General features: G+C 40.3%; 1 protein-coding gene across 2 annotated transcripts in view; it reads left to right on the forward strand.

Annotated features, from left to right (window-relative positions):
* The window catches only part of PARD3B (par-3 family cell polarity regulator beta), a 1,019,383-nt gene that overhangs the window by 866,522 nt on the left and 127,528 nt on the right, over positions 1–25,333 (forward strand). For both annotated transcript variants that reach the window (XM_061186691.1, XM_061186699.1), the window contains one exon: positions 19,865–19,997. In XM_061186691.1, coding sequence (XP_061042674.1) covers positions 19,865–19,997 — 133 coding nt within the window. The remainder of the gene's footprint in view (positions 1–19,864; positions 19,998–25,333) is intronic.

Raw genomic sequence — 25,333 nt, forward strand, 5'->3', positions numbered from 1 at the left:
TTTTCCAGCCTATTGTTGCAATATAACATTTTGTAGGATTTATGAGGTCCAGATTCAGGAAGACCATTTGCCAAGCACTTAAGTCTGGTTTTGCTGCCCTTTGCTTTTCTTCCCCCCCTCGCAAACATACATAGGGGGAAAATCCATTAGAAAAGAAAAATTATGAAGAACTTACTTGATTCAATACAAACCTCAGCATAAGAAAGAAAAAGTCCCGAGCGTTGCTCTGAGGAGCCTCGACCACACGAGGCTGCTCCTTGGTGATAGGCATCCTGTTTGCTTCTGCAAAGTGGCATCGTATTTGTTTTCATAGTAAATGAATGCCTCTGATTCAGAGCAGTGTTTTGAATTTATATGTACAGTACAAATCCTCTCCAGTATGCTTCCCAGATTCTTTTTGAAATTCCATGATATGACGAGCTCTGTGATTTGGTCATATTCCATTGAACTTGTTTTATTGCTGTTAATTTTACACAGGAAAATAGATTCTCTGAAACTTGTGATCCCAGTAGCTGTCAAGTGGTGGAAAATGAAGAAAACCACCAGACAGTGTCAGATTTATTAAGCACTCCAGAAGTACAAAATTAATGCAGTTCTTTGTCTTTGAAGGGTTCAGTGTCCACGAGCTGGATTTATCCTAATGGACAAACAATGGAAGGAACAATCGACAGTTAGCTATCTCCTTGGCCAGACTGCATGTGGTCGGAACGCATGTAGGTCTGCACCTAGGCACTCCTCCAGTTTGTTCATTTTGACTGCAAATGACTTAATTTAACATTTTTCTAATCAATGAATTAGGTAGAATGGTGAAGTTTCCTTTTTATTTTTTTTCTTAAAAGAATCACCAGTGAAAATCCATGTTAAGTAGGCGTCTCACTCCATTTGTTTTCAATCACTACCCTTAACGCATGAATTTCTGAGTAGCCTTTGACTCTTCCAAGCGCTGAACTACAACAGTGAATGTGGAATAGAAAGTTCTGATGCTACATCTATTGGACCTCTGCTTGGTTTGAAAATGTTTTATATTCATAGCATTATTCCTGAACTGGATCATCTGCCTGCAGTCCTAATTTTTTTTTTTGATGGCATGGATGAGTTTTGCATTATACTCTTATTAGAGTTACAGTGTGCAAGACATTGAAAGTAAAATTTTGATTTGGGGGTCCCACATGAACCATTTGTAGCTCCCTAGAAGACTTAGGAATCATTTCTCAAACTTACTAGCTGAAAAGTTCATCTCCTAATCATGCCATTTGTTTCATGTTATTTCGTGGTTACAGCATTAACATTTTTTCCCCTTAAAAATATTAACCTTTCGCCTTGCATATTCTGGTGGTATAATGAAAACATCTGTTGTTTGTCTATGGCAGTGGTGTTTTCACATTTCTTTTTATTTGTGTGTGGATTCCAAGTTGGCTGTATGTGAAGATGCACTTCAAACAAAATTCAGTAACTGTATGTCTGGCCTTTTGTTTGTCAAATTGCAGGGTTTCAAGTCTTAAACGTGAAGCCCTGATGTACAACTTAATCCTGAACTGTACAAACGTTTGCTTTTGCCCTTTTACAGTGTTTCCCCCTTTATACAACAAGGAATATGCTTCAGGTTATTATGTAATTAGCTATCTAAAATATTTTATGAGCGGATAAGCGCACTGACGCTGAGTCTGGCTTGTATATTTTTACAGCAACTCGGTGAATATTCTCTTTGGTACAGAGTAGAAGATGTGTATGGAAACATTACTCCTGAATTTTTTTATAGGTTCAATCTCTTTGCCATTCTAGCTGCTGTCTGTCTCCCACAAAATTTGAGTCATACCTCAACTGTATGAATCCTCTTTTAATGCTCAGTTGCCCTGAAGTGTACAGTTGTGGAATATGTCTCAATGTCTCGAGTGAAGAAATTGGAGGCATTGGTTTTAACAAAAGCAACAAAATGGCAACAGCTGAAAAGATTTCTAGAGGTAAACAGATGTCTTTCCTTGTTGTCGGACTCTTGCTCAGTAAAACACTTTAAAAAGCACATGATTTTAGCCTTTCATTCTTGCTCTTGTGTCTAGGGAGTGCAGAAGGAAGGACTTCAATATTTATGGTCCTTAAGATTTCAGTATAGAACACTGCAGTGTGGGAAACAATATCCACCTTATCACCCTGAATTACCATTGTTGAACTATGAATGCGTTTGCAAGGAGTTGAGTGTTCATGAAAAAGATGGAAAGGAAAATCACAAGCATGGGAAAGGCTTTTTGGTTTCTTTGAGAGAAGTTTCATAGTTTTCTTCTTGAATCTTCACACAAAGGCAGGCACTCAGTCCATTTTTTTGGCCATCAATGACTGGTCTTCAGTACCACTAATAGCCCAGTGCAGAACTAGGCGTGGAAAGGAATGTGGAGCAAGGAGAGGTTTCGTTTGGGAAGCCCCGCTCCACCTCACCCAACCACCCACCAAGTCTTCAAGGCCCTCAGGTTCAGCAACTTGCTCTCCTGGTATCAAAGCATTAACTCACATACAGGTGAGTGATGTCTTACAGAGACAGACATCCAGCACCATCTGTATTTTAACGGAGATCAAAGCCTTGGACTAAATTAAGGTGGAATTTGTGTCATCAGCCTGGATGCAGTGGGTAAGTGCTAAGAGCTTCCCAGTTACCCGGCATAAACTTACCTACTCAGCCCTCTACTCTAGTCCATAAGCCCCTTTACTAGGTCCAACCAGTTTCTCCTGAAAATGTGAATTGCGAGCACTTCAAAATGTGGATCATTGAATTCTAAATTAGCCTGGAGCATCAGGTTGAGTGGGTTTTCACAGTTTTCTAAGTCTTCTGCTGGGCTGACTTCATAGGCAGTGACCACATCCCGTTTCTAACATCGCAGTCGGTTCTCTTTTACCCAAAGCTGGACTTGACTTGACAACAGAGAGAATGCTTTTGATTGTACTGGATACAGAATGTAATATTTCCATTTGGCAGTTCTCCCTTTAGCCCTGCTCAAGATTTCGGCTACCTCTGCAGAGTGCTAGAAAGTGATATGCTTATTAGAAAACTTTATTAATCAGAGTCAAGTGCTATTTGGCAGTTAGACTCTAATGAGGATGAGAAGCTAAATTTAATTCAAAGCTAAAGGTCGGCAAATTGTACTAGCCTACCTTCTCTAAAGTGTGCTAGCTTGGACGTTCCCAGTTTCCGGACAGTTTCACCTGGAAGTGTGCGTGCTATATTTAACATGAAATAGCACAGAAAAGGTTTCCCATAACATCATTTCAGCACACATATATTCCATGAGCATTAATAAGCCAAGTGCATTGCTGCTTGGCTAGACAATTCTTATGGGAGTGGATGGCACTGAGACATTATAGCAATTGCTGGCTGAAAACAGGAGGCCATGAAAATATGATGCAGTAAAGAAAACTTCAGAAACTGTAGAAATTTCTTTAAATAGTGAGCTATCTGGGCAATACCTAGAAATGGCAAAGTAGCTTGTACCAAACCATTAGGGATGTACTCACAGAGTTCAGCTTATGAGCCTGAGAAGGAGAAATCCAAAAAAGAAATCATCTTCCGGGCAGCAGCTAATGGTGTCGCTGAGTGGTTGTGGCCCCACCCTCTCTCCTACACCCACCTCCCACCCCCATGCACAGACCCTTCCTCACCCTTAGATAGCACCATTGTTTCCTCCCTTTTTCTTCCCACTTCTCATTGCACATTTTCTTAAATCACTATCTTGTTTTCCACTCCCGCAAAATTTTGTTTATTGAGCACATCCTAGGTGAGGGCAGTGTAACATGTTCTGCAGAAGACATGAGAATGATTAAACTCACATTGCTTAGCTGCTAGTGGTTGGGGATTAAACAAAGATTTAAACTCTATAAAACATGAATGATCTTAACGCCCTAAAGACCTCCATCTTTTCTCACTTGCACTCCTGCAAGAATCTCTATTCTGTCCTCCACAGAAAAGCTGGAATTGTCTTCTAAGTATTTAAATTAGATCATGTTTCTTCCTGCTTTAACATCTTCTAACATGGTCTCATTTCGCTCAGAGTAAAATCCAAAGATCTTAACAGGTCCTGCAAAGCACGTGTAATCTGTCTTGCCTGTCTATTTGACCTCGTCACTTAACATCTATTCCTTGGGTATGAAGCTCCAGCCACTCTTTCTTTCTGTTCCTTTAATTCATCACACTCATTCCCTCATCCTTTGGGCTTTAGCTTTAGCTGGTTTCTCTTTCTAGAATGTTCTTCATAGAGATGCTTCTGCATGGTTCCTTCTTATAATTCAGACCTTAGCTTAAAAGAGAAAGGCCTTTCTTGACTACTCAGTCTCAGGTAGCCACCCAGTCACTCTCTTATCACCATATGGTATTTTATGGATCCGGGTGGCACTTACCTCTGCTTGATATCCTTTTCCACTGGTTTGTGTATTGTCTCACTCACCTGCTAGAACATAAGGCCACACAGTTGTGTGTCTTGTACTCCTCCTATGTTCCCAGGGCCTGGAACCATTGCCCATGAATAGTAGGTGCTCAATAAATACTTGCTGAATCAATGTAAGAATCTTGAAGGATTTCACAGGTAGAGAACCATCCCTTTAGTTAGTGTGCCAGGCATTGACACTGGAAAGACAGCTGTGGACAGGACGTGGAAGGTCCCTGCTCTTGCACATCTGGTATTCTTGTGGAGGTCAGCAGACAGAGAAAAGGGAACAAGTAACAGTGAAGATGTGTTCCCAGAGTGACCAGTGCTGCAGAGGAAACAAGCAAGCGGACTGGGAGGGAGGGACTTGAAGGGTCTAAAGATGAGACAGCCAGAGAAGCCCCCCTGATAAGGGAGAACATGCCTGGAACCCCTTGAGGCAGACAGTTTCAGGCAGAAAGAACAGCAAGTACAGATTCCGGGGTCTGTGACAAGGTTAGGCTGTGCAAGGAACGGGGGAGAGTAAGAGAGAAGCTGCCAGGCACAGTAGAGAACAGTCAGGATGAGGCGGAGAGGGAAGCAGGGGCCAATTTGGGGAACAGAGACCACGTGAGAATTAGTCTGCACATAATGACAAGGCAGTGGAGGTTTTCAAAGTAAAGAAGGATATCATCTTAATTATATTGTTTAAAAAGAAAGGGAAAGAATGACAGGTAGAAGAGGTAGTGCGGACAAAGGCATGGAGGAGGGGGTGAGAACTGAGGATAGGTTTAGGGAACAATTAAAGTTTCACTGGAGACTAGACTGCAAGTGAGGCTGGAGGAGAAGAAGGCTGGGTCGGAGGTGTAGCAATGGGAAGAGAGCCAAGAGGCTTTTAGAGCAGGAGAGTTACATGAGCAGAGCCATACCTTAGAAAGGCTAATCTGGCAACAGATTAGAATGGAGTTGGGGTGGAGAGACTAGCTACCAAGCTGTTATCATGGTCTGAGCAATGGGTGTGTGCGCTAGGCTTGTGGAAGAAGGAATGCATGGGAGGCACAGTGCTAGAGGCAATTGATTACAACCAATTGGATGTAGAATATGTGGGAGAAAAGAAGTCAACAATAATATAAAATAACACTGACAACCACAGTAGCAGCTTTTTTAATTGAATTCTTATTACGTGCCAGGCACTATTCTAACTACTTTAAATGTAGTAGTAGCTCATTTAATCCTCAGAACAATCCTCTGAGTTCTTACTATCATCATCCCCATTTCACAGATAGACAGTTACTTCCCCAAGGCAGGGAGAAGGGAAATGGCAGAACCAGAATCCGAACCCAGGCAGCCTGGATCCAGAGCCTGTGCTCTGAATGCTAATCATTGTTTTAAGCCTAGATGAACATGGGAAAGCAATGAAAAAGCCAGGAAGATAGGAGGGAAAGTAGATTTCAGGAGAGAGGTGAGGAAATTGTTTGTGAGCATGTTGAGTATAAGGTGTCGGTACATTTCAGGTGCAAATGAGGAGCAAGGGCTGAGCATGGTCCTTGGCGCTCCCTCGAGGTGTCCCAGGTAGAGATGTGTGTCTTCATCTAGGCAAGTTGTGTTGAGGACGTGCCCCATCTGAGGCACTTCAGTGATTGTTGAATGGATGGGTGAGTAAATGGGTGACCACGAGAAGGAATGTGATAAAGCCCTAGGAGTGAACAGTATCCCCAGATTGAAAATACGGACAAGAATCAGTTAGAGAATCCTAGAGAACAGTGGGAGGGGCACTGAAGGAAACAGACTATGAGATTGAGGAAGTAGAAAGGAAACAAAGAGGGAGGTTGCTGTCCGGTGTCTAGTCCTGCAGAGGCTAGAGTTTGCCTGAGCCTCCAGAGAACAGTTTTAACAGCAGTGAAGGTGCAAGCCAGATTGTCATCAGCCCAAAAGAGAGGATAGATAGCAGATGACAAAAGGAGACAAGAGAGGCGATTCTTTTTTAAAGTCTGGTGAAAAGGGGGAAAGAGAGACAGGAGGCAACAGCTTGAGGGCAGAGCAAGGGCTGCTGGACAGTAACAATTGACAAAGGTCCTTTCATTGCTCCCAAGAGAAGAGAATGAGGAACAGAGTCTTCTGGGCCTCCGCAGGGGTGTGTTTGTCTATCCCTGTACCCAACACGGGCAGTGGGAGCCCGATCTTCACAACAGCGGGGGTACATCAAGCCTTAGACACCACTTGATTCAGGGCCATGCCCTGGCAGAAATGCTTCCCAGGTGGGTATGTGGGATAATAGCTAGTTGGATTAATTTGGTGACACCCTCATTTAGAGGAGGGTAGAAAGTACTGACGTCATCGTGCTGCTGATTTTATAGAGAACCAAAACTTATTTCCCCACTGACAAGAATTTGTGGCACTCAGCAGCTGTTAAAAAAAAAAAAAGACTCCCTCCACCCCCTTCTCCAGACTTCTCTAGACTTACATCTGTCTTCCCAGCTGTAAGCTGCTGAATTCCAGGGTGCAAAACCAAGGGAGACAAGTGGGAGGGCCATAAAATAATGATTACATGCTGCTTCAATATAAATCTTGGTTTATTGTGTATTCCTGGGCACATGCCGTCAAATTCAAGTGTGTGCCTGTCCCTCTCCCTTTCGATCTCTGTCTGTAAACCTTGATGGTATTAAGCGTATGTTTTAATAAATATTTTGTTTGCTGTATTCCCATTAATATTCATAGGGAATGGAGCACTTTAGGTTTTGTGATTTCTAATAAACATTGATGGTGTTACTAGTTTGTACTGAGCATTCAGTATGCTCCATCAAAATGGCAGCTCTAATTAGGTTCCTTGAGTTAGCTAATGGATTTTGAGAAAGATAGCTTAGAAAGCTCTTACAGCTGTCCAAGATATTCCTGCCATGGCAGAAAGACAAAAGGCCCCTGGAAGCTACAGACTTCAGAGCTTTAGAAATGCAGCTGACAGTTAAAAAGATAAATTACATTCATATTTTTTCCAGTGAACATCCTAATACTGGATTAATGTTATTCCTGTAGTGAGCATCCATTAAGAAGCTCATTTTATTATAAGGATGCATTTTGACCATTAGCTCTTTTCTTTGGCTCCTCCTCTCTCCCCACTCTCCTTTTTCTCCCTCCAATTCCCCAGATATGTTGGATACAGTATGAAAAAGCGTCTTTGAAGAAGAGGAAATAATTTCCCTCTTTTGGTAGGTTATAAATTTAGAAGCTCTCTTAGATATATAGTAAGCATTCAGTTTAAGAAATGTCAAGGTAAGTAATACATAAAGAAATAATGTAGTGATTCAATTTAAGCCTTGTGGCTTATATTTATGTAGAACTTAGGGTGGGGGGAAAGCTTCTAGCTAGTGGGCTTGTTTACACTTGGATAAAAGATGATTTTGTTGTAGGATAGGAAGATCTCGAAAACAATGTGATACTTCTGTCTTTCATCTTAATATGAGATCACAAAATAATGCAATGCCACTCACCCTGTTCTTCATTTTTCCTAAGAACGAGTTTTCTTTAACAAATGATGAACTAATGACATCTGAATGACTATACTTAATCTATCTGCAAATAGGGAGAAAAAAATAGTTCTTAGTGGAATGGAGAGTAATAAAGTTCACGACAAACAGCAGAATTCAGGAAACACAGTAACGCACAGGCTTCTTTGAGCTGGATATGTGAGTACTCATTAATTCTATAACTGTGCTCCACATAACGTTTTGCTCTCAGTTTGTCCACTTAGAAAACTCATACCTGTTACTTTTTAATCTGAAAGATTACATCTCTCTAGGTACCTGGTAAATCCTTTAGGGGAATGTTTCCTGGGTCATTAACTCTCTACCATCCAATTTCTGTGTTCCCCATTTGAGTCTTTTTAGTGCCTCTGTTTTTCTCAGTCCTGCCTGCCTTTTGGCCTTTTTTCTGCTCATTAGTACCTTACCCAAACAAGGGGCCGGGCAAGGGAAAGAATGTGAATCAAGTCAATTAATTGGGGGATGGTTTGCAGCTCTGGGAAAACACTTGTTGGGAAAGAAACTAAAGTTGTTGGCTTAAATAAGAGTTTTCAAAATCATCCCTAGTGTCTTATTTTTCATGCTCTTCCAAACCTCCTATCCCTGTGGATAATTGAGAGCCGACTTAAATGCTGTTGCTAATAAAGCTTTTGGAACTAGGGAAGAAGTAAAAAAGAAGAGTGTTAATGTAACATGTAGATTACAGATCAGACAGCTGCTTTGCCTCGGTATGATATAAATAAAGAGGAAAAACCTTGGTATATGAAGTGCCAAAAAGCCCAAAAATACTTCTTCCCCACACATGACTTCGCCATGAAGAATAAAAGGCGTAATTGACATCATGTTTATTGATAAAACCAGCAACTGTCACACTGTTGAGAGGCTACTGAAAGCTGGAAGACGGGCATGTTTTTTATTCATTTTCACTGTGGGTTATTTATAGGGTTCAATTGTCAGCAGCAGCCTACTGCCTAATTTTCCCTCTTCTTTGATGGCCCGCGACTCATTCACTTTTCAGATCAAGAAGACAGCTACAAATTGCCCCAGGGCAGATATTCAGGCACCACTGTTACCTCACCTGAATGGAGCAATTTATTAACTGGCTATTTATTAACTGAGATTCTGTGACTACTTTCTGTTAAACTGCCAGTGAAAATAAAAGTCATTGTCAATCCATAATGGGTCGGTTTCATTTCTTTGTTTTGTTTTTTTAACTTTTCACCCTCTGATGTGGCAGCCAGTACCCTGTTTCTAATGGGAAATTTATCACTATATTAACGATGCGTCATGCTTCACCACCAGGTAATGTTACTGGTTAACCAAGAGCTCTAGTCCTAGAAAATGTTCAGTTTTCAAATTGAAAGTCTCAATGTCCCGTTGCCTTGAACTAAAGTGGTCCTCAAGGTACAGTATTCAACAGGTGGGGAAACAGAAAGAGAAGGTGACTTTTGCCAGTAGTTTGGTCAGTCATTTAGCTTGAACTGTGCACATATCCAAGAAATCAGTGAATATAGTGCAAGAAAGGCCCATGGAGGTCAACTGGTTCATTTCATAGGTTATGTTATGTGGAAACAGAAAGTAAAGGTCTTCTATCCTGATATAAAGAATGACTCCGAAGATGCTGCTACCCTATGTGAAATTGGTCCAGGATTCTACTTCATCTTCCCTTTTGGGAAGATTGGCACATGCAGCTGTTCAAGTCCTACTGGCTTTATTTCCCAGGATTCTTCCATCCACTTCCCACACTTCTGCCATGCCTAACCATGTGCCCTTTTATGTTGCCACCACTTGGCATGTGATGTTCCTTCCACTGACATGCCCAGCACCCCCTCCTTGCTCTCCTTTTCTCCTTGAGGGCTTTCCCAGCCTCCCCAAGCAGAACTAATCACCCTCTCCTCTGAGCTACTGCAGGACTTCATTATACTTCATGATACTTCTTCATAATAATTGCCACATTGCCCTGTAATTGTTTATTTATATTTCCATCTGCCTCTATAAGACTGAAATCCCTGAGGGCTGGGTTCTGGGTCTTAATCACCTTTACATCACCAGGGCCAAGGACATGGCAATATTTAAAAATAAATAAAAGCTTAAATAAATGTACACATCTGAAAACAGAAGGTTACTGGAAAACTTTTATAAAAGCAGTTGATCTAAGTTTAATATCAGCTTATTACTACCTAGTCTATTCTAAAAAGAAAGTCACCATTCTCTTAGAAAAGATTTGTAGGAATCTGAACACCTTTTAAAAACAACTGAAACAATCCATAGGAGATTATAATATAAGCTGTCTCTATCCTGTAAATCCCTGATGTCAGAAGGTCAGCATGAGGGTACAGGGTCACCAGAGCTCACTTTACACCCAGCGAGATGAGGGCTGTGGATATTCTTGGATTTGACACCCTTTGGGACCTAGTATATGTTAAATTTTTATGTGGCTTTTTGGAGTTGAGAATCTGTTTGGATTGGATAATTATTATAACCCTATTTAAAATTGCAGAAGAGCTCAGCATTTGTGCATATAGGTGTAGACGGAACAATAGGAATTAAGGTAGAATCAAAACATGTTCTTAATAAATTCTTGGACTGAATTATGCTAATCACATCAGAACACGGCATATAGAATTCTATGTTTATGAGATAATATGATTTAACACCATATATGTGATAATTGAAGTCTGGCCCATGTGTATCCCTTCTGGGTGTTTGGACAGTTTATTGTATATCCCTTTAATGGGTACAAAGGTAAGAACTAGTTTATGTATCATATGTATTTAGAAGGCTTTGACTCCTAACATTTAGTATTGAGCTCCTAATCAAAATCTTTAGCTTCTTTCAATTGAAAAACATGTTCTTTTTTTGAATATTTTTTTCTCTTTCTCACTTTTGTTATTTTCCCAACCTCCTCCTTTGGAAGGGGAAAAAAAGTCTTGTTATGGGAGGAAAAATTTACTGTTTTAATCTACTGCTGTTTGATTAACACAGAATACCATAGCTTATCCTGACTGATGTAATCCTCTAAATTAAAAAAACTCCATCCATGCACTAAGTCATTTAGAATCTCCTTATTTTTCTCTCACATTGTGTAGTCAGTTAGGCCTTATTTCCTTATTGTGTAGAAGGAAAGGTCTAGGTGTCCAGCTGTTGGGAATCAGCGGTCTTTGATGGCCTTCCATGATCCCTTGGGAGGAGACAGAGCTTCTGTGTTTCCTCTGAGGAAGAGGGAATTTCATGGAGGCCTAGGAAATTCCCAAGGTTTTATGGCCTGCAGCCCACAAAGGCTTATTTTTCCCAGAATTGACCCTGAAAGTTTAATCCACATCTGAATGTCAGATATGTATTCCAAAATTCAAGCTGTGTTTGATTTAAGCCTAGAAGATAATAATTTTATCTCACAAGTCCTGCAGTTGTTGGTGAGAACTTCTTTGAGAAGGTGTGTGTGTGAGATATCATTAATTTGTGCGTGATATTATTAAAATAATACACGTTTTATAGGTGTCTTCCATTTACCTTTTTATCCCTATTTTGCTAATTTTATTTTAGACCGTAAAACTCTTTGAGAAAACTTATAATGTTCCAAGTGGAATCATGTCTTAAGGTTAAGTTTCTAAAGCCATTACGTAAAACAAAAGTTGTGTACCATCAGAATTAACCTTGAAAAACACTTTAGGAGAATGCCATACTGGACCTACCTATCATCTCTCACTAAACCCACCCAACGCTCATTCTTTTAGCACAGCATCAGCTGGCTGTTCCCTTGGTGGAGCACCAGCTAAAGTAGTTGGCTTGCATTTCAGTGGCCGTGTTGTACAAGTAATGCATAGCTTGAAACACTGGGATCATGTTCAGTACAGTGTAAAGCCTGTATTATGAGAGGCCCTTCGGAGCTGACACCAACTGAGGGAAGCCAACTCAGCTCATGTCCAGGGGCCTACGCTTATTACATGGAATAGCCAGTGGGGACACTGTCACTACTTAAACTGCTGTTTTCCCCCAAGCCCCCATTTTTGTCTAAGCTCAAATACTGAAGCATCACTTAAATGCAGTTGTGATGCAGTGTCGCTGTACTTCAGCCATGTAAGAACAGCTGTGACTACATGAATTATAATGGTTCATCATCTTTAACAGAAGACAGAGTGAATGCCCAGTTTCAAATTGGTCCAAATCTGTTTTTCTTTGCATCTGCGTATGCTTGTTAACAAAGATGTAGAGTAGAAATGAAGGGCGATTTTGCTGCCATCCAGTGTGAACTTTTCAACTATACTTTAAAATCTTCCTTAAGAAACAAAAATTACCATATGAAACACTTGATAAATTCCTTCGGTGACCCCACATGCTTTGTATTGTTAATAAAATTGGCGAACTATCTCAAGGCAATATGTATCATATGCTTATACATAACTTGAATGTGCCCAGTATTTGTGTAAATTACTAAAGGCTCAAAAACTGTGTTGGAGGAAATATATCAGAATACTATTCAAATAGGTATTTTACGACTGATGGCAAAACCAGCTTCTGAAGTTTGAACACAACCAGGAGGTCACTGCACGGTCTCAGAATCATGCAATTATGTGTTACAGGCTTATAATGGTGAGTTGAAGGCGTGAATAATAACTCGTGTGTTGTTGAATTGTGAATAACACTGTCAGTGTCACTTCTGAGAAATTTCCCCCTTCTCTAGAAATGGAGATAGAGAAGCAGAGTGTTCTGATTAGAGAGCGGCCTCGAATTGTCTCAAGTGATAAAGAGCAAAGGTAGAGCAGAGCCTTTTATCAGAAGAGGAGATGACGTTGATCTGGTGAGATTCTCCATCACAGCAATCGATCACATGGGAGAAAGCTGCCCTTCGTACATCAATGAGATTACTTTCAATGGTAAATGGTGGCCGTGGTTCATGGTATGAGTGGAAATGCTTGCCATTAGGCAATCAAAAGTGTCAGGGGAAGGCGGCCTTTTTTTCCACTAAGGCTTGATTCACTGGGGTCAAAGTCCAGTCCAGGGTTAAGATTTCCAGGACAAATCTTCAAGCTATAAGAGTCAGAGGGTCAGTTGACTGAGCTAGGGATGGAAATACCAAGATAAGGATCTCAAAGGGAACAGATGCTTAAAGCAGGAAAGATGTGGAGAAAGGCAAATGGTCAGACTTAGGTTGCCATGGCAAAGTCAGGAGCCCAGGTAAGCCAAGTCACGTTGTCAGATTGTTGCGTCTGGGTCAAAATGCCACTGGCAACGTCAGGATGGTTGAGGGAAGGACCATGTTCAGGATTATAGGCTGAGCTTTGTAGGGTTCGTTCTTCTTTATGACTCTAACTTGCATATCACCCTCTCTGGACCAGTTTTTTAGCTTTCCCACAGGATCTTGACATTGGAGTAATTTTGTTGAACTCTTCAAAATTTATACAAATACGTAACTTTTCAAAGTAGTGTATTAGCATAGAACATAGTTTTTTCCCTCAGATTCTGCCACCAGTTTTTCATGTGACATTAAATTGTCTCTTAAGATGTCTAAGCATTGTTTCTTCACCTACTAATAAGAAGTATAATGTCAGAGGTAATTGACAAAAGTAGTTCTAGAAATAAAGGGAGATTCTAAATGTGAAAAATTTGTCTGTTGTTATATTATTCACCCTTTTTCTAAATTCATACTCTTCATATAGGAATTAATAGGCAATCATAGTAAGCAAAGGGTTCTTAATTTAGAATGTTTTAATCAACAAAATAACTGAAATCTAATAGAAATTAAATGTCCGTATGAAGAAAGGCATAGTCTTGTTATTTGGGGAAACTTTTAATCAAAAATAATTGAAAAAGGGGGTCACCATCATAGTGGTGATGAATTGGGAAAGAAATTAGAAAAATTCCCAAATGTTGTTCATGGGTAGTCAGTTCTGTGTTCCAAAATTTCACTGGACTAAACCACGAAAAATCTTGTTTGTCAATCTACCTTTGAAAAAATAGATATTCTTTTTACAAAATTAGGAGCAGGGAGAAGATAAAGAATTTACATAATCATAATTTTCGCTGAATATTTACACTGGATAATTTTCAGAGCTTTCCAGTATGAAAATATCATTTGAAGAATTTTATGGAGTTAATCCCCATTAAAAGCCATTGTTTATTACTAAATCTCATTTAGCATATGTGGGCACACTATATAAATGTATTTGCATTATGGAATTTAAACCTGAAGAATGAAAGTGTAAGTGCTGTTGGACTATAGTTGCTGTAAATCTTCAAAATGCTTTTGAATTAATGATCCTGAGTACACTTATAAGAATCTCTAAATTTTCTTATTTGACAGAAATCTTTATCACCACAGAAAATAAGTAATAGCTGTGTCCATGACTGTCTTCAGCTGAATATTCTTTTCCAGAACTTAATTTGTAGTTTGAAGTATAATTAGTAAGAGAAGATTGCATATAGACAGTTAAATTTGATTATATTCATGTTATCAAGAGTGTGAATGCCACAGAATCTCAGGTACATAGAGAGCTTTGTTCCCACTTTGAAAAAAATATGCCCTGTTTTCTAAGGCAGGACGGTGGTACTGCTAAGTTTGTAGTTTAAAGCTAGGGTGATTTCTTAGGTCCTTCAATGCAGAAAGATAAGACAAACAACCCTTCCCATCAGGGGGAAACAAACAGGAAAAGAATAGCATATTGGCATTCTTAAAAGGTGCACGAGTTTTTTCTTCACTCCGTATCTTTCAAAAGGAGGAAACCTTTTTGAGAAAACTTTTAAAATTCCACCCTTTGGTAAATATAGAAAGACGAACACCATGTTTACATAATTAAAATATTCTATGGTAAGCATCAAAATAACATTTGTACAGTAACGTCATAAAAAAATTGAATAATCTATCAAACCCCAAACTCAAAACAGTCCCTATTCTACTGATTATTGTTGACACGCATACACCTAATTTCAACCGTTTTGTTCAGTGAGTTTGTAAGGATTATCTCACTCAGGTAGAAATATTCCTGCTAAGGTTCCATTCTATAAAGACTGTTCTTAACTGTGTCATCAGATCTGGACCCCAGGCTGGTATCTACTCACCAGTGGCAAACACCTCTCCTTGACAACGAAGAGCTACATGACTTGAGGCTATCTGAATATGACACAGCTCTTTGGAATTAACTGTGTACAATTTAATCATAGTTAGGGTGCATTATTTACATGCATGCCCGCTTAGGCATACACGCAAAGTCATGGCAGATGAATTCACAAGTCGGACAATGGTTTGCTGGCAGTGACTACCTCCCTCAAGTTCAGCCAGTGGTGAACTTTACCAGCAGCAGCCCTGACTGCCTCTCGGTCCTGGTCCTAATCCAGAGTTTCTTTCTCTTTCATGTGGGATCTTTGTCATATGTTGAGTCTCTTTTGCAGCCCATTCAGTTCTATGCCAGTTTCCCACATAAGCCTATTAGAGATGTAATATTAATTACCCAGAAATATCTGTCTGCAGTCGCTCCAGCATCATTCTTTAATGAATACAGACTTCATTGCATGTCTTTCTATTACTTTAGCTGCTTCAGTTTCTATTTTTATTACAAAGATCTGTGCAAATAAAAGAATATCAAAAGGTATGGCTATAAATGTGCTCTGCTAAATTCCCTCTGTCTTGAAATGCCTGTGCACTGCTGCTACAAAATGCCACTGCATTTTAATGCATTTCTCGCAAGGCAGCAAGGTATGGTCAAAATAACACTGGCTTTGGAGTCACACATCTCCTGGTCCACCACTCACCAATTGGGCTACTTATCTGAGCCTCAGCATACTCATTTGTGAAATGTTAATAACGATGTCACCCTCAAAAATTTGGGGATTAAATGAGATGAAGTATGTAAAGCATAAATATTGTACTTAAGGCATCATAGGAGCTTAATAAATGTTAGTTTCTTTTCTCCAGCCTGTTGTAGTAATGGGAGGAGACTATGGCATGCACAAATGAACACTCATTTTAAAATGTATTTCAATTGAGGTAATTATGAACTAGGAAGAATAAGGTTAGATTCCAAAGGAGCAGATAATGCCTTACTGTGATGTGTATTGCATTTGGTTAAAGGCGTAGGCAGTATAATTGACAAGAAATCACTGCAATATAAATCTGTTTTGTTATACTGCTTGAATTAATTTAAAATAAATTTCAGCACATTGAAAGTGCAGGAGTGGCGTTGATCACCTACATATGGATACAGCTATAATAGGAACTTTTTTGGTAAGAATGGCTAACCTTTACCTTATCCAGTGAACAAATAATACAGTAAGCCTAATTTTCTAACTAGCAACTTGGAGATGGGATTATTGATACTTTACCAGATTTTATATGATTGCAAGAGTATGTGAGTTACATCATAAGCTGATGTTACTTCTGAAGCTATCAGGCAAAATTCTTAGAATCTCTACTACTAAGTTCCATAAAGCCAGGAAAATGGAACCGTTAACATGTAAATAGAGGGAGGAAAAACAGGAGTCCTCAGAAAGTAACTCCTCAAGGCTGGCCTTAACTTCCATTCTGGTCCAGTATGTTGTTAGAGGACCTAGTCTTTAAGATATAAATGAGATGAAGGAGGAGATGCAGGTTGAAAGGTAGTAAGCAGTGGTGGAAAGAGCCTTCTTTGAAGTTAGACCTGGTACATCTATTAGCCATGACCCTCAGCTTCCTCATGTCTGTGGAGCAAAACAATAAAAGCTACCTTTAAGTATTCTTCTGTGATTCTGAAGTATTCACAACACCTATTACACAGCAATTATGTAACTTAACTCAAGTTCCAGCTCTTATAGATTGGTAGTAGCTTTCTGAAGTTCTGGGTTGAGAAGGATCCTAAAGCCATGTCTAGGATTGTGGGGAAGGAATGCCGTAAGTGATTAGTGATGTCTGCTCTGAGCAGAAAGTGTAGTAACTAAAAGTCTGTATCAATATATTGGCTATATAAATGTTCCATAAATTATGACTATTATGATTATTGCTGCTCTTATGACAAAGGCATTTTTATGTTCCTCTGCAAATTTCTACCTCTTCAACACAAAATGGAATCAGTTAACTGCTTTGGTTACAATAGCTGTGTTGTTTTTTGTTTTATTTTTTTGTTTTAATTTTTATTGATTTGATGGTAAACCTGTGTGTGTTATCTGCACAGAAGAGCTGAGAGATGAAATCAGAATTTTCTATTCCTAATTGTATTATATAAACAAACTACCTGGGAAAAAATGATACAGTTACTAGAAGTAGAGTGAGGGTTAGAGAGAGAGAAAAAAAAAAAGAGAGAATGTTGTGATGTAGTCCTGGCTTATCATGAAAGGTTTGCACGGTGCCCCATAACTTCTTTAAAATATTCACACAAGGGAGAATGTTTTGCACTTAGATGGTCCATGAATTTCTAGACTTTTTTCCTGTTTTTCTCTGAGGTCAGATTTCTTCTCTGGGTAAATAGTCATGTTACTGTCAGCCATAGGGGATTTTCTGAATCGTAAACAGCTGATTTTGTATTCTTGCCCCATTCCTTCTATCTGAGAACTGAAATCTGATCAAACCCGTATTTTAAAATTTATTTATTTATCGGCATATGGAAGAATAGTTTACGGTCTGAGTATGATTATTTTTTCCCACAAATGTAGGAAAATTGTGGGGATTTTTAAAACAGTCCCTTATCAGTTTCTTTCTTTTTCCTTTATTACTGATGACTTCATTCTGCTTGAATTCAGTGCTTCGGTTTCTTTGGGTAAACTAATAGATTATGTATGCTGTGTTTGCACCACGTTGATTGAACTCATCTGGTGAGTTTAAGCGCGGCTCATGCATGCATGTGGTTGCAGGCCCATAGTTAGAGTACTCAAGAGTGAGGGAAGCTGTTCAGAATTGAGCGGTGCTGTCTTTCCTGCCTTCCGTTGTTCAGAAGAGCATATCAGACGTTCCACTTTTTTCTTACTGAGATCTTTTCCAAGTTCTCGAGGAAAACTTTTGTTCAAAAAAAAAAGTATAGTCAGGAAACAGAGTTAGAACTATTTTGCAAGTTTTAAAAATACATATTGAAGAAAAATCAAGGTATGTGATCCCTAAGAACTTGTCTTTTCGTAAACAAAGGCATAAGCTGCTTGGTGTCCGTAGAGCAGGTAGGAAGCCAAGAACTCTGTGCTAACTTTGTACAGAGGATGTTGAGACACGTGGTCCTGCTTTCAATTAACTTACAATCTAGTTTGGGAAGAACGTTTTCCTTCCAAAAAATGTTTACTCACCCTTTTCTTTTATAGTTTAAGTATAATTTTTAAATGTTTCAACAAAATACTAGATGACTTCTTCCTACTGCTTTCAGCTATCTCATTCTATCAGATATCTCATTTAAACTTAAAGCTCAACTGTAATACTTGGGGATGTTTTTGGCATACATTTGGCATGTAGAGGTCTTCACCATGGGACCCCTACCTACTTTTCTCAGTCTCACCTGTCTCTCTTCCCTGTTTCCTCCCACATTCCCTGTATATACTCGAGCAGTGATTCTCACATACCCATGAAATATGAGTATCATTATGATTAATTGTTACAAATTGAGTTACAGTACCAACATTTGCAAGTGATATATTTCATCATTTATTAGAGTAAATTCAGAATATCCCTAAAGTACCAGCACTCCCTTTTTATTATAATTTTCTTCCTAAATGAGAGAAGGAAGGGAACATACATCACCCAATGTGGGTACAAGGCAGGACAAAAGAAGCCGAGGACCACTGCTTGCCCAGCTGACTTCCTTGCATTCCCCCAAAGCAGGGTGCCTTCTCATTTCTGTCCTTTGCATTGCCCTTCCCTCCACCTGGAATTTCCTCACCTCACTTGTCCAGCTATTGAGCACCTATGCATCCTTCAAGACTCAGCTAAAGTGTCACCTCCTCTGTAGAGCCTTCTGTGGTCTCCTTCCATGGCCCTGCTCTCACCCTGTTAAAGCTTAAGCAGTGTGAGTCCCCACAGCCCCTGTGCACACCTACAGCACCGGTCACCATGGTTTGTGGTCCTCTGTATCCCTTTCAGCCCCCCACCTCCCAGACTGTGTGCTTTTTGTGAACAAGTTCTGTTTGTTTGTTTTAAGATCCCCAGGTCTTAACATAAGGTCTGACACAATAGGGCACTCAGTTATGCCTCAGATAAACCAAAGAAGTTGATCAGCTATAGAGGCCTGCCTAGCATCCTCCCCTTGCTTCCTAGCCCTGATTGTATCACGTGATGTTGGTTCTGTTGAAACGATGGTGACAGATCCAAGTTAAAAGGGAGCCACTGGCTGACCAGTGTGGGGTTGAATGGATAAGTCACTGGAGAAGCTGTAATTCCTGAGAGGAAGAAGTAACTAAGTAGAGAGAGGAAAAGCTTGGACAAGTAACCAAGATGGTATGTTCTATGATCAGCTCTTTGTTTTTCTTTTTACTTCTTCACATGGCTTCCACCTTCTTCTCTTTCTCTCTGTCCTGCCTACACCCATATAATGACATGTACTCCAGCCCCACTCCAAAAATTCACAAATGTCATTGAAATGAACAGTGGCACCTGCCAACTCTGCATCACCTCCAACCTTCAGGTCAAACAACTGGTCTCAAGTTGGCAACACTTATTTGAGAAAATGAGATACTACATTAAAATTTAACCAAACTGTGTACATATGATTATAAGAAAAAGGTGATGGCTCTTTTAATTGCTCTAAAGATCAGGACCTTATCTTAAGTTCTCACTCAAAAGGCATTTATTAATCCCAAGTTAGATGTGTTGACCCTTGGAGCTAAACATATGCACATAAAGACTGGTTTTTATTTATTTTTATTACCAGGGATTTCACAGTTCTCCTAGCATGTCTGTATGATATTACTGAATCTTCCAAATTTGGATGTCAGCTGCTTTAATTAAAAAAAAAAAAAAAAATCAAAAAGCGAGTTTCCAGGATGATGTACATTGTGTGACTGTCTGATTATGTCCTGCAGTGGCCGTCCCATGAGCGGAAGCACTGACCGCATCCAGAAGTTGCGGAAGGAGTATTATCAGGCTCGGAGGGAAGCTTTCGCTTTATATGAGGACAATGAAGGAAGAGCAAGACCTGACTATGACCTTCACTGGGTAAGTCCACGCCTGATTGCAATCACTGAATTCATCTTTACTGATGTAGTTAAGAGCAAAAGAACATGGCCAAGAATGTGCTGTACATATCAAGCTATATTTAGGTTACTTCAGTTTCATAGATGTGAACATTACCTAAACAACAGCCATTTTCTCCCACAGAAGTTGTTTCTATAAATCAAATGCACCCTAATGCACAGTAGTTCATTTTAATTGCTCTCATATTTACTCCCCGTTGGACTTGTATGCCAGCTTGTTGGGATGGAGCAGATGTTAGCTATTTTAAAGAACACAAGGAATCTTGGCCATCATCTACTGAGCCTTAATCCTTGCCCTCCGTCTCTTGAGTCTCAGACATCTGGTCAAGCATTAACAGACCATGCAACATAAGCCATCTCTCCTTTGGAAAATGATTATTAGAAATAAATTTCAGAAGGGTCCGAAAGATATCAATTCAAAGATATCAACTCTTTGTATATTGCATCTGAACAATTTACATTTTGCTGATCTTACCAGTACACTAAGATCATTTTATTTTGAGATAAGGGCAGTTTTTTATTAGAGGGTTCTCTTTGCCAAATCCTTCAACATTTGGGAAGAGAAAAGAATATTGTGACCTCTAAAGAGATATTTTCTGGGTTTTTTCAAAATAGCATGATTCATTCTCTTGCCTTTTTCAAGAAGGCAAGGCTCTCACTCATCCTCTTTGATGATTACTGCCTTCTCCTACAGTTTTTAGTGCTGTTTTGAGAACCCCATAAGGAACTGTCTTATCCCTGGTGGCCACACCAGCTCTTTTGAAGGACAGATGTATTAAAGGAAAGTTTCCTTTCTTGACTTTCACATTCATATTTGTGTTCACGAGGTCAGAGTAGGGAGAGTAGAGTCCAGCCACTGAGCTGATTCCCTCTAGTCTTCACTTGGATACTGTGGTTTCTCATGCATGAAACCTAGTACTTTTACACAGGGGTTCCAAACTCAGTTTGAGCATCCACCACTGTTGTGCAGAGCGACTGAAATTTCTTAGCCCCATAGATTCTTCCTTATATGGCAGAGTTTAAAAACACTAATCAGAAGTACACAGTAAGGGTTAGCGATCTCCAACCAAATGGCTTCAGCCTCTTCCACAGATAAGCATCCTGTGAGTACAGATCCGAACAAACAGCTATTTACTGGTTTTATTACAGATGTTAGGATTAAGCAGAATGGCATTTACAGTGATGGGGCAACTGGTCACTTAGACTCTCAGTAACAGAAGAGAAAGGTGTTCACAGAATAACAATCTACAACAATTCATTTCAAGCTTAATCAGATTGACTTATTGACTTTGATGAAAGACTCTATACATGAGGCTCTGTTCCCTCAATCAAATGGACAATAAAATAAAGGGAAGTTGTTTCCACTATGTCCAGTGCATTGAAAAGTCTTCCTTCTCAAAACCAGTATGAATTCCTATGAGCAAAATAAGATAAGTAATTTTAGATAAAGTAGTCCTTGTTGTTTGGACCTTACTTTATATGATCTCCTTACATCAAGCTGAAAGGATGAAAATGCTTACACTCATGAGACTTAAAGTTTCCTCTTACCTTCATCAAACCTGAGCTAGATAACTACACACTTGGGTCCTCCCTATCTTGATGATTCTGTTTCTGTGCTGAGCAAATGTGTAACCAGACAAACAATCTAGTGAGTAAAAGAGTCTCTCTATTTTCATTTGTGTTTCCCATGCTCGGGTGTGTCGAGCTTTGCCAAAAGTGACTGATTTTACATTTCCCAGACAGCTGGGGACTCCAGCTTCCCAAAGGTGTGCTTGGGAAATGCACTGTCATAAAAGATGACTGTTCATTGTGATTGGCTGTGATACTCCAAACCAGGGATTAGAATCTCAGCATCCTTTCCCGTCCTCTCCACAAGCCAAGGAAACACACTAGTATCTTTTGTCCAGCATAGACCTGAGAAATCACCCCGTTGTCTTGCTACTTTTGGAGAGATCTAGGAAAGCAAGTTTAGAAAGTTACCGTTTCATTCCTGCCAGTCAGCCAGACACAACAAGGCAGATTTTATGAGACTGTGATTCCTAGATTGGCTGGTCTTCAGGACCACCGAGGGTGCCTGTGGAAAACTGATAGACAGTCCATGAAGGGGAGGGATGGGACTCAAGAGAGGGCTCCCAGGTGCTTCTCCAGGTGGTCATCAAGCTTTCTGACTCACAAGTCTAAAAGTAGAGCATTGATTCCAATTGCTTCAGTAAACACTGAAGTAGTTCTACTTATCTAACAAGATCAGTACGTGGATCAGCATCATCAAAAAATACTTTCATGGACTCAGAATCCCCCAAGCTCCCAGAACCTCAGACTGAGAGGCCTGACAAATATCCCCTCGAGAACTACACTGGGGAACTTCTGATCTATCGAGAAGGAAATTAGGGGAATAAGTTATCTAATAACTACTTCTTTAAAAGGCCAAAAAGAATGAAAGTATGCTCACAAAAGTCTTCAAAGCCAAAATGATTAAAACAATCACGGAAAGAGTACTAGGATCTATGAAACACTGAAAAGATTATTAGGTTCTGTTCGTAGTTTTCTGGTGGTTTTATTGTTTTTTTATTTTATTTTTCACGTCTCTGAAATTCGGGTGCAGTTTACAATCACTTTTAGCCAGGTGTCATGATACAGTTGTCATTTTCTGCACAAGAAATGTATAACGAAATTTGCAGGCTGTATATTAGAAACTCGGAAGACAATCCTAGAGAAATTTTGGAGTATGCTTTTAGGAAAGGCTGCTCCTTATTAATATTTTTTGGAATGTATTTTTATCACTCTTTTTTTCTTTGACCCCCCTCAGACTTTCTGCATCTTCCCAGGCCATCTTGTGGGTAGTTTTCTACCAATGTTGCTACCTGCCCAGTGGCCCAGAGCCAAAGAGTTATCTTACTGCTCTCTTGTGTTCTCCCTTGCTCTCATACCTCTCTCTCTTTTCCTTCTCTTTTTTCTGTGTCTCCTGTTCAATTTTAACCAATATTTGCTCAGTCTTAGCATAAGCCCAGTACTAGTAACAATAATATATCATCTGTATGTTGGAGGAACTCACAGTCTAGCCAGGAATACAGACATCTAAGCCAAAACCAAAAAAAAAGGACAGTAATATATGTGAGAAATGCTGTAGTGTAGAGTAGTATTATCTTCTAAATGAGTGCAGAGAATGCAGTTAATTCTGTTGGAAGCAGGGTGTGCATGAGGGGTGCTGGGAAAGCGATAGAGAACATTTGGGAGTTGCCTCAGTCACATATTTTGTTCTTTTTCTCTCAAATATGGTGGTTTTTCTTTTCCCAAAGGAGCTCCTGATTTATTCACTTCATTTGTGTTGAAATAAATGAATACACACAGATTGCAAGGTTTGTAAATATAGACATGAGACCTTAAAAATCTTTTCAGCAAGTCTGTTTGGTAGCTGTTTTCCCATCTAGGCTCTGAAAAGCTGTAAAGAACAAGTGGAGGGAATTTCAATGGCTGCAAGTGAGATGCCTGGTGAGTTTTTATAGGCCCAATTAAGTGAGCAAGATAGGCTAGCTGTGAAGTGTTCATATTTGCCAAAAGAAAACATAATACCTGTTATCTGCTGGCATTTTATGTTCTGTAAAATTTGTTAAGACTGCCACAGTCCTCTGGCAGCAGGCTGTGGTTTGTCCTTGTTGGGCTTTATTATTATTAGCAGATAAAGATTATCTGCTTATTTAACAGCAGCATGAATATCCTGTAAGTAATAATTTCAGAAATGGGATGGCTCTAGAGCTTTCTACAAATATTAGTACCTTTATTACTGTTTCTTTTCAAGAGCTACATGGCATATATTATACCTCCTTCCTCTTTTTAATTCTTTGGCTAAATTAGAAGAATGTTTATCTGTAAAAGGGGTTTGTAGACACATGGGTGGGAAGGAGGTAAGCTGGTTTCCACTGTCATAAAAGACATAACACTATGTCTTTATGGCAAAAGGGATTGGTTCAGGTAGGTCATGGTTAGAACAAAGAGATGGTTGGGTGAATAAATAAAAACATTCTGAAAGATTTGTTTCTTCTATTATGAAGATGATTTAGAAACCAAATGGATGGAATATACTTGGCAGCTGTCTGGACAATGACAGACACAGCTGGTGAATTCTGTAATCAGAAGAAAGGGAGATCAAGATGCTGAGCTTGTGCTAGCCATCTTAGGAAAGGATTTGAGATGGAATGTGTAATAGCCACACAAGTACAAAACCATCAGAAGGTTATTTTCTACACATGATGGATAAGAGAAATGAGCTCCTGCTGTACAGTGGTCCAATACAAGAACTAAGACTTGTTCGTATTTTCCTTCTCTTGCTCCTTGAAGGCATTTGTTAAAAACTAGGGATGGGGGCGGGGGGGACTTTCAAGATGGTGGAGGAGTAAGACGTGGAGATCACTTTCCTCCCCACAAATACATCGGAAATACATCTACATGTGGAACAACTCCTCCAGAACACCTACTGAACACTGGCAGAAGACCTCAGACTTCCCAAAAGGCAAGAAACTCCCCACGTACCTGGGTAGGGCAAAAGAAAAAAGAAAAAACAGAGACAAAGAATAGGGACGGGACCTGCACCTCTGGGAGGGAGCTGTGAAGGAGGAAAAGTTTTCATACACTAGGAAACCCCTTCACTGGTGGAGACGGGGTCTGGGCGAGGGGGAAGCTTAGGAACCACGGAGGAAAGCGCAGCAACAGGGGTGCAGAGGGCAAAGCGGAGAGATGCCCGCACAGAGGATCGGTGCCGACCAGCACTCACCTGCCTGAGAGGCTTGTCTGCTTACCCGCCGGGACGGGCGGGGGCTGGGAGCTGAGGCTCGGGCTTCGGAGGTCAGATCCCAGAGAGAGCACTGGGGTTGGCTGCGAGAACACAGCCTGAAGGGGTTAGTGCACCACAGCTAGCCGGGATGGAGTCCGGGAAAAAGTCTGGAACTGCCTAAGAGGCAAGAGACCATTGTTTCAGGGTGCGCAAGGAGAGGAGATTCATAGCACCACATAAACGAGCTCCAGAGACGGGCGCGAGCCGCGGCTATCAGCGCGGACCCCAGAGACGGGCATGAGACACTAAGGCTGCTGCTGCAGCCACCAAGAAGCCTGTGTGCAAGCACAGGTCACTATCCACACCTCCCCTCCCAGGAGCCTGTGCAGCCCGCCACTGCCAGGGTCCCGTGATCCAGGGACAACTTCCCCGGGAGAGCTCACGGCGCGCCTCAGGCTGCTGCAACGTCACGCCGGCTTCTGCCGCCGCAGGCTCGCCCCGCATCCGTACCCCTCCCTCCCCCCGGCCTG

The sequence above is a fragment of the Eubalaena glacialis genome, chromosome 1, assembly GCF_028564815.1.
Source record: "Eubalaena glacialis isolate mEubGla1 chromosome 1, mEubGla1.1.hap2.+ XY, whole genome shotgun sequence".
Lineage (NCBI taxonomy): Eukaryota > Metazoa > Chordata > Mammalia > Artiodactyla > Balaenidae > Eubalaena > Eubalaena glacialis.